The 12613-nt window shown below is 39.9% G+C and overlaps 1 protein-coding gene across 4 annotated transcripts in view; it reads right to left on the bottom strand.

The window, feature by feature from the left end:
• CDC14A (cell division cycle 14A) overlaps positions 1-12613 on the bottom strand; it is a 172629-nt gene that overhangs the window by 149573 nt on the left and 10443 nt on the right. For all 4 annotated transcript variants that reach the window (XM_044238766.1, XM_044238769.1, XM_044238767.1 and 1 more), the window contains exon 3: positions 1598-1673. In XM_044238766.1, the coding sequence (XP_044094701.1) occupies positions 1598-1673 (76 nt within the window). The remainder of the gene's footprint in view (positions 1-1597; positions 1674-12613) is intronic.

Here is a 12613-nt window from a genome sequence, read left to right as displayed (position 1 = left end):
TTTCAAACCAGATAATCTTTATAAATTAATTCTTTAAACAGTTGATTCCAACAGATCTTATGTTATAAAATGGTTGACTAAAAAAAAAATCTCTTTGGTATTCATTCATGACCATTTAGCATTTTCAGATCAATGGCAAAAATCTGTGAATGCACAATATATTTTACAGAAGATTTTCTACTACAGACTGTCTTATACCTAAATTCAATAAAAATCAATCAAAAGACGATCACCAAGCAGCTAATATATACAAGGCACTATACTGTGTCACATCAGTTACATTTTAACCAGCAAAAAGAATAAATGACCTGAGCATTGAAATTTACCAGTCATCTTTAACAGCATGCTAGGTGGTATTTGACCTTCCAAACCAAAACATTACATTTAAGATCCTCATTTAGAAAACTGGAAGAAAAAAAGAAATGTTCCTTTCTATGTGATGAAATAAATTTACCAAAACCAGAAGTATACATATTGCTTTTCCTCATATATGTTTGGAGTTTAAGAGGAAAAAAAAACAAGTAAAATAAAAAATAAAGATGAATACCGCATATATAACCCAAATTCTGTCATAATAGGTAAAGTCCCTGTTGTATCACTACTAGTTCATCAATCTCAGCTGTTAATTCTACAAAGATGACCTTCAAGAAATATGTAAAAATTTCAATATTGATAGCAGCAATGTCTACAATAGCCAAACTATGGAAAGAACCTAGATGTTCATCAACAGATGAATGGATAAAGAAGATGTGGTACATATACACAATGGAATACTATGCAGCCATCAAAAGAAATGAAATCTTGCCATTTGCGATGACGTGGATGGAACTAGAGGGTATTATGCTTAGCGAAATAAGTCAATCGGAGAAAGACAACTATCATATGATCTCCCTGATATGAGGAAGTGGAGATGCAACATGGGGGGTTAAGGGGGTAGGAGAAGAATGAATGAAACAAGATGGAATTGGGAGGGAGACAAACCATAAGTGACTCTTAATCTCACAAAACAAACTGAGGGTTGCTGGGGGGAGGGGAGTTGGGAGAAGGAGGGTGGGGTTATGCACATTGGGGAGGGTATGTGCTATGGTGAGTGCTGTGAAGTCTGTAAACCTGGCGATTCACAGACCTCTTCCCCTGGGTATAAAAATACATTATATGTTTATAAAAAATTTTAAAAAATAAATCAAAATAAAAGGTAAAAAAAAAAAAATTTTCAATATTGATCAGACAGGAAAGGCTCCAGAGCTTCTGCCATGCAGGGATGAGTCCCTTTATCACCTGGTTTCAGAAAAATCATCCTAGGAAGGAATTTGATAGACTCATTAAACAACAACCTGAAAGGATTTGTGCTTTCTTTCTTAGATCACTATTCCAATGACTTCATTCCAGCTCACATTTCAATTCATCCTGAAAAATGAAAGAGGTTAACGTGTCCTTTATGGAATACTCAGATGGATCAGTTTCAACTTCTGGGTGAACTCCTTATAAAAATATCCAGAGATCAAGATTACCTAACTAAATGGTGTGTGCACAGCAATCCCAGTGGTCAAAGTCCCAATGTTTAATACCAAAACATAAACATCACCGTAATACTCACTTTCAGTTTCTTGTTTAGTTTACAGCAGTATCTGTACACCATTGCCAAGTTCAGAGGTCCAAAATCTGCATAAAAACTGAGATTGAAAATAAAAAAGTAGTATTTAGTAGAAATATAATTTTCAGTAACATCAATACTCATTTTCATTTTCATTAAAATTGCAAACAAATTTCAGCTATCATCAAGAATAAGGTTCAATATATAACTGATTCGTAGAGCCCAAATAACTCATGGTTTCACCCTACAGAGGATCACAAATCACTACAACCAGTCTCCAGTCTCTTAACAGGGAACTGTTTGGACAGTTCTGAGTTCTACCTCCTCCTATTTCCCTGCCAGGACACTCAGGACAAGGACTGAAAAGCAGGCAACAAAAGAAGCAACAAGAACATAACACGTATGTTCACTTCCTCCTTGTACTTATCACCTACTCAGTCACCAATTCTAACTATTCTCCTCAAACACTTCTCTCAGTTCTCAAGGATCTTCAATCTAACGGTCTTCTTTCAGTTTCCTTCTCCTTGAACTTTGCATCATGTGACACACAGACCCTCCTCCCTCTCCCCACCAGGGACATCTACAGGCTACAGTCAGCAGTCCATGGTTCGCTCGTACCTACTATCATGAATTTCACAGATAACCCTATGGAAGAGAGATCAACTGCTTCCACACTTGAGACCCAGCATCAGCCTTTTCATCTTCAACTACCTCCGAACCTCACATTTACAGGTCCTTCCATCACCTCGAACTCAGAACAGCTAAAACTCAACCCATCCTTCCTTCAAATCAGCCCACCAGACTCAAAACATTTGCTTCTGACAGTTACTCAGGCAGGAAAACTTGCAGTCACAACAAGGCAACAAATAAATATCAATTTAATTCTCATATACCAGAAAAGCCACTACTTTTAAGTCATCCCTTGCTTGTCCATTTCCTATGTTAGCAACGAAAGGGCAGAGCCTCTTCATCTCATATCCTTAATGTTTAAATTCTGCCTTTCCCCTGCCCAATCATCCTGTATTACACTCTGAAGATTTATCTTCATAATATCTCACTTCTCATGTATCTTCCCACCAGTCAAAAATGTTTAATGGCTCCTTGCTCCCTTCAGAATAATTCCTTGGCCCAACAGTCAAAGCCCTACACCTCATGCCCCTAGCTTCCAAGATGACCTTATCTCCTAAAGGGCCCCATATAGGATCTATATTCCAACACCCATGTCCATCCCTTATTCCCAAATACTCCATGGCATATTCTTTTTTTTTTTTTAATGTAAAAGATTTTATTTACTTATTTGACAGACAGAGATCACAAGTAAGCAGAGAGGCAGGCAGAGAGAGAGAGGAAGAAGCAGGCTCCCCGCTGAGCAGAGAGCCCAATGCGGGGCTCGATCCCAGGACCCTGGGATCATGACCTGAGCAGAAGGCAGAGGCTTTAACCCACTGAGCCACCCAGGGGCCCTTCCTTGGCATATTCTTAATCCAAGCCTCAACTCACACTGGTCTCCTTGGCTGGCATGCCCTCCTTTTCCTCTTTCTGCTCCACTCTAACTTCCTCAAAATCCAGTTCAAATCCTACCTTTCCGGTCACCCTTAGAAAAAACTACCCTTCTCTCAAAGTTCCCAAAACTTACCATCTGACACACTATTACATAATGTTCAATTAGCTTTTTTTTTTTTTAAAGTGTAGATCCTACCTGCCCAACTACAGAGTAAGCCTCTCTCTCTAGGGCTGTATCTTATCCATATAGGTTGAGAAGAATATCTTGCTCATAATAAAGACCTTCAATAAATGAGTCCTCATTATGACCATTTTGCTCACTAATGCTCAGGTTCAATTTCACTAGACCATAAATTTACTAAATATCAAGTTTCCCAAAAAATCCACCCCCCAAAAACCTTCATTTTGAGGGAGTCATTTACATTTTTTCTGCTACTTAAATTAGAGTGTCATAGATATGTCACTACACTACATCAAATCTGCCAGGAGCCACTTGTCTTACATAGCAATACTAAACTTGTATTTTTTTTTAAGATTTTATTTATTTTATTTTGAGAGAGTGGGTGAGAAAGCATGTACAGGGGGGAAGGGCAGAGGAGAGAGAGAGAGAGAGAAGCAGACTCCCTGTTGAGCAAGAAGCCCGAGGAATCTGGGCTTGATCCCAGGACCTTGAGAGCATGACCTGAGCCAAGGCAGACACTTGGGATCATGACCTGACACAAGGCAGGCACAACTGACTGAGCCACCGAGACACCCCTAAACTTGTATATTTTATCTACATTAATCAAGTTGGTAATATTTCGGAACTTATATTCTAGGTAACACCAAAATTAGCTGTCCCTATATACGAGCTTCATGAGAATTAAAAACACAGAGTTGCCAAAAAAGGAAACTTGCAACAATTTGATGTAAGAAGTTATTGATATATTTCTAAAGTTCCCAGTGTACTGCTGTGTTGTAAGTATAAAGGAAATACCTATGAATCCAAAATGAACTATGTTTTATTATATCTAATTACTGACCCATCTTGGATGGTCAACAAGAATCCACTCAAATGAATCAAAATGAAAAAAAAAAATCTAAAAATAAGCACCTCCCAGCATGATGAAAACAGCTCTGCTTCTATTACAAAGATTTCTTTGTCCTTGAGTTATTGGAAGCAACACTCTTGGCTAATATATCTTGTTTTTTCCTACTCAAACATGAATGCTTAAAGATAAGGTGAATCTAGAATTTTTAGTTACAGTTCTATCAGCTTTTCAGATTCACTTTGAATAAATTTCAGGAAAGCACAAAAAATTTGAAGCATCTAATTCCAGTTTCGTACTAACCATTAGAAGCCAACTTCATTTTCAACTACAGTTTCAAACTATATAGTTTCTAACTGCAGAGCCCACTTAGCCACCTCTACTTTTGGAAGCAACATGGTTAACAAACACACCTGTTTCACCAAACATCAGATAAGTAAACTAGCATACTCCAATAAGACAGGAAAAAGTACATCAAATACAAACCATGTCCTTAAGTTGATCTGTACTCTCCAACATGGTAGCCAATAGCCACCTGTGGCTATTTAAATTTAAATTAATTAAAGTTATATACCCTATTTCTATCGCAGCATTATTTACAACAGCTAAGATATGGGACCAACCCAAGTGTACACACACAGACAAATAAATAAAGAAGAAGTGGTGTGTATGGAAACACACACACACACACACACACACACAGGAATATTACTCAGCCATAAGAAAGGATGAGATCACACCATATGTGATGACATGGATGGACCTAGAGGGTATAATGATAAGTGGAGTAAGTCAGATTGAGAAAGACAAATCCCATATGACTGTATTCGTATGTGGAATCTAAAACAACAAATGAATAAACAAATACAAAGCAGAACCAGAGAGCAAACAAAATGGGTGAAGAGGGGTGGGAGATACAGGCTTCCAGTTATGGAATGAATAAGTCATGGGGATATAAGCTACAACACAGGGAATATAGTCAACAGTACTGCAAAAGTGTTGTATGGTGACTGACAGTAGCAAATTTGTGGTGACTGTAGCATAATGTATACAGATATTGAATCACTATGTTGTACACCTAAAACTAATGGAATATTATATCAACTATAGTCAAATAAAAAAATTTTAATTAACTAATATTAAAGTTAAATAAATTAAAAATTCAGTTCTCCCATCATATTAAGCAGCCCATTTCAAGCATTCAAAAGCTACATGTAGCAATGGCTACTGATTTGGAAAATGAAAATAAAGACAATGTTCTGCAATGACAGAAAACACCAATCAAGATGAAAAGATAAGAGGAGAACAAAAATAAGTATAAAACACTAGAGAAATTGCCAAGTAACCTGAGTGAGGTAAGGATAAAATCTTTGAAGAAATTGAGGTCCTTCCCCTTCAGAGGCTCACATAGCTCCCAACAGTAAAATTAGGCTCTGGGAATTCCTCTCCCCTTTTGTTCAACGAGGTCATATTTCCAAAAAGACAATTAGAGACCTCGAGCAGGGGAGGAGAGAAATAGAAGGGATCCTGGCCCCACTCTCCTCTACTGTCCCTCAAAGAAACAAGTTGCAGGAAGAGCATGAGACAGCCATACAGAAGAAGCTATACCTGCATCTTGACCACGACACCAGGTAAAGGGTAGATGAAAAGCAACCTGAACCCAGAGTTTCTCACATCACAAGATCTTAAAGCTGAGTGGGCCAGCTTTCATATTTCACAAAAAGGGGAGTGAGCCTCAAGTCATACTAAGAAATGCAGTCAAAACCTTTGTACAGCCAAAAGCAATTTAAAAACAGGTCTTCAAAAGTCAGAATTGTTGGGGCGCCTGGGTGGCTCAGTGGGTTAGGGCCTCTGCCTTCGGCTCGGGTCATGATTCCAGGGTCCTGGGATGGAGCCCCCCATCAGGCATTTTGCTTGGCAGGGAGCCTCCTTCCTCCCCTCTCTCTTTGCATGCCTCTCGGCATAACTGTGATCTCTGTCTGTCAAATAAATAAATAAAACCTTAGGGAAAAAAAATCAGAATTGTTGCAGGCAAATACAAAGCTAACAAACTCTATCTTAAGGCCATTTTATATATTCCTTCCTCACAGGTGTTGACATTTCTAAGAATATATATGTATTTATAATAATATAGTTTTGTGTTTTTGTATTGTTTTCTGACTAGCTAAATACATTTTGAAAATGTCAAGATCATTGCGGGGAAAATGGTCATGGCTGCTCACACTGTTCTGGGTTATCACCAACTTTGATACAATAAAGCACCATGAATAAAGAACACACCTTCCAACAACAAGCTTCTTTTTTTTCTTTACTTTTTTATTTAAATTCCAGTTAGTTAACAGAGAGTATTAGGTTTGAGGTGTACAATATAGTGACTCAACATTTCCATACAATACCTGCGGCTCATCACAAGTGCTCTCCTTAATCCCTATCACCTATTTCACCCATCCTCCTGTCCATCTCCTCTCTGGTAACCAGCAGTTTGTTCTCTATGGTTCCATAGTATGTTCTCTATAGTTAAGGGTCTGTTTTCTTGGATTCTCTCTCTCTCTCTTTCTCTTTTTTTCTCTTTGCTCACTTGCTTTGTTTCTTAAATTCCACATATGAATGAAATCATATGGTATTTGTCTTTCTCTGACTTATTTGGCTACAGTCTCTAGCTCTACCCATGTCATTGCAAGTGGCAAGATTCCATTCTTTTTTATGGCTGAGTAATATTCCTGTGTTTGTGTGTGTGTGTGTGTGTGTGTGTGTGTTTGTGTGTGTACACACACACATACCACATCTTCTTTGTCCATTCATCAACAGATACTTGGCTATTTCCATATCTTGGCTATTGTAGGTAATGTTGCTATAAGCACTGGGGTGCACGTATCCCTATGAATTAGTGTTTTGTATTTTTTGAGTAAATACCTAGCAACAACGTGCTTCTTTATAAGAATCCTCCTCACCCGAGGTAGGGGAAAATGAACACATTTAATAAGCCAGACCATTACTAGAGAGAAATATTAAAATACAAAAGCCAACTGATATCAATTGAAATAAATCAAATGTGTTAGAGAGTATAAAATATGTACTTGGGCAACTTGTAAGCAAGGCAGGAGAATGAAGGAGTTGGGCTCAGTGTAAAAGAGAAGAAATGGAAGTCATCAACCCGGGGAAAGTGAATGAGGGGGAAAAATGGCAGAGATGAGCCCTGCAGAGATCTAAAAAAGAAAAACCTAAGGACAGAGGGGACTCCTAAGCCTGAAGTCAATGACACTAAATAGTCTTCTCCATTCTGGCAATTCCCAGGAAGAGCCCTCCAGAGCCACAGTCAAGCAATGGCTACCACTTTTCTTGGGTAGGGGAGGGAGGGGTAATCTGGTCTCATCTGGGCTCATTTGGGCAGGGAAAACCGCGGATATATTATTTGATTATTTCAGATACCTTCCGCTTTCCCTCCAAAGCAATGAAGGAACAAACCAACAAAATCTCTTATCTATTTGTAAATTTTCCCTTGTAGGCTGGCAAATTATGGGTCAAGAACCAGAATGAAACTCATGAACTATTCAGTAAAAATCAGTCAATCTGTCTTTTATTTGGTAAGTATAAATAGCTAAAATCAAATTCTTTCCTGTTTCAAAAGGAAAGAAGTTAAAAGAATTGGAGTCTTGCAAGTAGGGAAGGGACAGTCATCTCCTTCTGGGGAGAAAGAAAAAAAAGAAATGGGAGCACAAGATCAGAGCAATCGTTTACCAGAGTCATCCACTGCCCACAGGGTCACCCAATACGCACAGGGTCACCTAACATCCACAGTGCTGGTCCTACAGATGTGAAGTAAAATATAAATTGGGCCTTGAAGACCTTTGGTTATGCCCAAAATGTCTAACTCTTCTTATAGACTTATGAAGTATATGACATATCATTATTTCATGTTTGGTTTTAGAAACAAACTCTAATTTAAGTGGGTCCATTCTCAGAAAAACTGTTCCTTAAAGCACTATCGTATCTTATTCTACGTATCAAAAGATTCATCTAAAAATTTTCAACTCCTCAGCAAAAAGATAAGCCATGATCCAAGCAGCACTCATTCATTCCACAAAGTTTATGACCACCTACTCTGGGCAACAGAGTAAATTAGTATATTCATCAGAGTGCTGACAATGCAAAAAAAATTTTTAATTTTATTTATTTGGGAGAGGGGGAAGAGGGGAGGGAGAGGGAGAGATCATCTTGAGCAGACACTCCACACTGAATGTGGAGCCCGACATGGGGCTCAATCTCACAACCCTAAGATCATGATCTGAGCCAAAACCAAGAGTCAGATGCTCATCCAGGTGCCCCCAGTCCCCCCACAAAAAAGCTGTTTAACTTCTTTATAAATAGGATGGGAAAATTCCATAAGATTATTGTAAGGCATACCAACTCTTCAATTTTTTACCAGCACTGCTGACAGTTTTTGTCTATTCATTGACTCACTCACTCAAATATTTACTGAAAGACTGCAGACTGCTATTCCCTACTTAAAAGGAGCTCACCAACTAATGAAAAGACAAACATTATCACAGTGTGATAAGTGCTGAGTAGCATAAGTACAGTGAGATTATATGAGATTTTATACAGTACGTACCTCCAAAGTACAGTGAGATTATATATATGTGTGAATATGTATAAAATTTTGGTGACATTAATCAGTGCAGCCCGTGGGCTCTACGCACCACCTATTATTTCCCCATAACTGGAATATTATCCACACACCTCCAGTGGGATGATGAAGTTCTTAATATGGCTGAAACTCATAATAATCAAATTTCAAAAAGGCTTCAACTGCTCAGCAAACACTAATCTAAGATCAAAGTACACTGCGAAGCCCTTATAACTCAAGGCTTACATTCAAGCCCTAATGGCATAACAAACCACACACTGACATTGACTTCCAGGGAAGAGAGATGGCACATCAGAGAAACTCCCCAGCTCCATGTCTGTCATATAGAGTCTGATAGAAAACTAAAGACCACTGGGAAGCAAGGGGTTCGAATCCCAACTTGATCACTCAGTGTCTCTGGGCTGGTGCCTTATGGGACTCCACATCCTCATCTCAGATGAAGCTGCTGAATTAAGGCTTCTAAAGTTCTTTCCAAATGTTTTATCATATCATATCATATCATATCATATATCAGCTTTCTAGCATTATATACATTATATATCTAATATATATACATTATATATCTAATGCTATTAGATATAATATATACTCTGTGTGTTTGTGTGTGTGTGTGTGTGTGTATGCATATATACTAGAGTCGAAAGAATCTAAGATTCTAGGGCATCTGGGTGGCTCAGTTGGTTAAGCATCTGCCTTCTGCTCAGGTCATAATCCCAGAGTCCTGGGATCAAGTCCCCTGTCAGGCTGCTATCAGGGAGTCTGCTTCTCCCTCTCCTTTCCCTCTCCCTCTGTCCTTCCCCTCCCCTCTGCTCATGTTCTTTCTCACTTGCACTCTCTCTCCAAAAATAAATAAATAAAATCTTTAAAAAAGAAGAGAGAGTCTATGACTCTATAGTTACACATATTGGTCAAACCCATTCAACAGTTCACATGTTTCCCAAGGGCTACAGGCCCTAATGGATGCATTCCACCCTCCCTGTATGTTGAGTCTGGGTACATTTCCTTCAGAATATCTCCTCAAAGAAGGGGAAGAACCTCAGTTTCCTCCCTGAAATTCACTAGGCTTTCTGCACAGCTGGGGAACAAACCCACAGACCACAAAGTGGCTTCATAAGGTAGCAAGCTTGATCTCATTACCATTTATTTGTCTGCATAAAGTTTGGCATTTGTTGAGATCTTAAAGGAAGGGGAGAATGCCAGTATCGACTCTGACTCCTGGTCTTTGGTACATTATTCTAGGTTTTGGAAAGTCCACAACACCGGAAATATGAGAAAGTTTTCTCTGCTTAGTACCTTCCCTCCCTGGGGCAAGGAACAAGGCCTTGCTGCTGCTGTAAAATAGGTTAGTGTTGCCACTTTGCCTTAAAGCCAAACAACAGACTAGATGGTATCAAGGAAGCTTCCAGCATCACAGTCTCTCATTCTGGGACTTCCCTCTTTCGAGCAAGTCAATTAATGAAAACCCCCCTCTGAGGCTCACAGTAATAAAAACAATAGGAGATTTCTTCAGGAATGCACTGGCAAAATTAAAATTCACTCCCACAGAAACATTCTCAAGCAGTATAAGTTAACTATTCAATGGCAGATACTGAGGGAGAGAGGACTATGCAGACAGCATACTCACATCTTTGATAGAAGACAGAATGATGACTGATGCCCTGTACCCTCCTCACATTTCATAAAGCAACGAAGGCCTTGAAAAGGAAAATAATTGGGTGCCTGGACACCTCAGTCGGTTAAGTGTCTGCTTTGGCTCAGGTCATGATTCCAGGGTCCTGGGATCGAGTCCCACGTCAGGCTCTCCACTCTTTAAGACCAAATGTGCAAGGAGTCTGCTTCTCTCTCTGCCCCTCCTCCTATTCATTCTCTCAATCTCTCTCTCTCCCAAATAATAAATAAATAATTTTTTTGTTGTTGTTTTTTAAAAGGAAAGGAAAACAATTACTCTAAAACCCAGTGAAGATCATATTACCCCTCTAAACACTTGGAATTAAAAGCAAAACCTTCATACTTGCCTGTGAGGCCCAGGCTGGTACAGCCCCTACCTCTCTCTCTCTCTTTGGGGCTTCATCTTCCTGGTTTTAATACTAGTAAGCTCCAGCCAAGCTATTCCTTTAGGTCCCTGCCTCAGGCCGTTAGCACATTCACCCTCCCAAGCCTAATTAACTTCTACCTACCCTTTAGGGGTCAGCTCTACTCACACTTCCTCAGAGACTTCTTCCCTGATCCCACACCCACCTCCGGGCTCACCCCACGTCACATATCCCCCTACGCTCCCACCCCACCCCCACAGGCCAGGCTCCATTGTTATGTGCTTCTTAGATCTCTCCTTCAGAGTACTTACAAATAATCCTATGTCTGAATATTTGACCAATATCCTCCCTACCGCCCACTGGACCATAGAAGCTCCAGGAACCTGGAGCTGGCTTTGAATGTGCTCACTGTCATGTTACATCCCTAGCACCTGGCACAGAGATGACTGAGTAAGGAATGAAATACTGAGATGTGGTTGGTTCATCTGCAAAAACCCTGCCTGTTTCCATTTAATCCTTCTAAGCCATACACCGATTAATGTGGGGAGAGATATCAGGTATTACATTTTATTTATCAATGGTCACATAATAAAACTAACTGGACAAAATTAACAAAAATGACCTAAGACATAAAGGCAGTAAAGGGGAAGGAGAACAGCAGGATGGCCCACCTCTCTGCTGCCAGGAAAGGTCTAGAGTCCAGCCCCACCACCGACTTCAGCCTGTATCTTTACCACCGGCTAGCTCCCCAGGTGGCCTGCTCCAGAAGTAACCCCCAGTCTGAAAAGATTCACTCTGACTATACATCACCCCAATTCCTTTTGTCCTAGCAGCCCCTTCAGTTCTGAGAGTTTTGCCACATTAAAATCATCCTAAGCCTTTACTTTCGGGGTTTTCTAGAGTGGCAGCCAATCTGCTTGGGGCTTGTGAAACAGGTGCAAAGTTGGTTAGGGGCTATCAGAACAGGAAAGGCACTCTTTTACAAGCCCATCATTCACAGCTTCCTAGAAGAGGCCTTTTTAAAACCTTTTTATCTCATATTTAGGGGGAAAAAAAGTCTTTAACATTTCAGATTAATCCAGCTGCAGAGAATCAATAACTGACTACCAAGACTAATATAAATGCTGTATCGATACCATGCCCTCTTAAAAGAAAGAGAAATGTATACAGTAAGAAATCAGTTATTTGGGGCACCTGGGTGGCTCAGTCAGTGAGGAAGGTGACTCTTGATTTCAGCTCAGGTCATGATCTCCAGGTCGTGAGATCGAGCTCCATGTCCAACTCTGCACCAAGCATGGAGCCTGCTTGAGATTCTCTCTCTCCCTTTCCCTCTGCCCCTACCCCCTCCTCCCCCTCCGGCTGGCAGGCAGGCAGGCAAATAAAGAAAGAAAAAGAGGGAGGGAGGGCGGGAGGGAGGGAGAAAGGGGAGGATAGGGAGGGAGGAGGAAGAAAGGAAGGAACGAGAGAGGGAGGGAGAGAGGGAGAGAGGAAAAAAAAATGAATGAATAAACAAATCATTATTCAAGGATCCCCAATTCAGAAATCCCAATCTGGAATAAAAATGAGAATTATAAGTGAGCCAATAAACAAAGTCATATTGTTTATTCTAAAGCCTACCACAAAATCCATGCCCTTTTTTTTTTTTTAAAGATTTTATTTATTTATTTATTTGAGAGATGGGGAGAGAGCACCAAGAAAGAGGAAGAAGAAGACGATTCCCTGCTGAGCAGAGAGCCCAATGTGGGGCTAGATCCCAGAACCGCAGGATCATGACCTGGGCCAAAGGAGGATGCTTAACCGACTGAGC

The sequence above is a fragment of the Neovison vison genome, chromosome 2 (genome assembly GCF_020171115.1).
Source record: "Neovison vison isolate M4711 chromosome 2, ASM_NN_V1, whole genome shotgun sequence".
Taxonomy (NCBI): domain Eukaryota; kingdom Metazoa; phylum Chordata; class Mammalia; order Carnivora; family Mustelidae; genus Neogale; species Neogale vison.
Note: the sequence above shows the minus strand (reverse complement) of the source record. Positions and strands in the feature narration are given on the sequence as shown.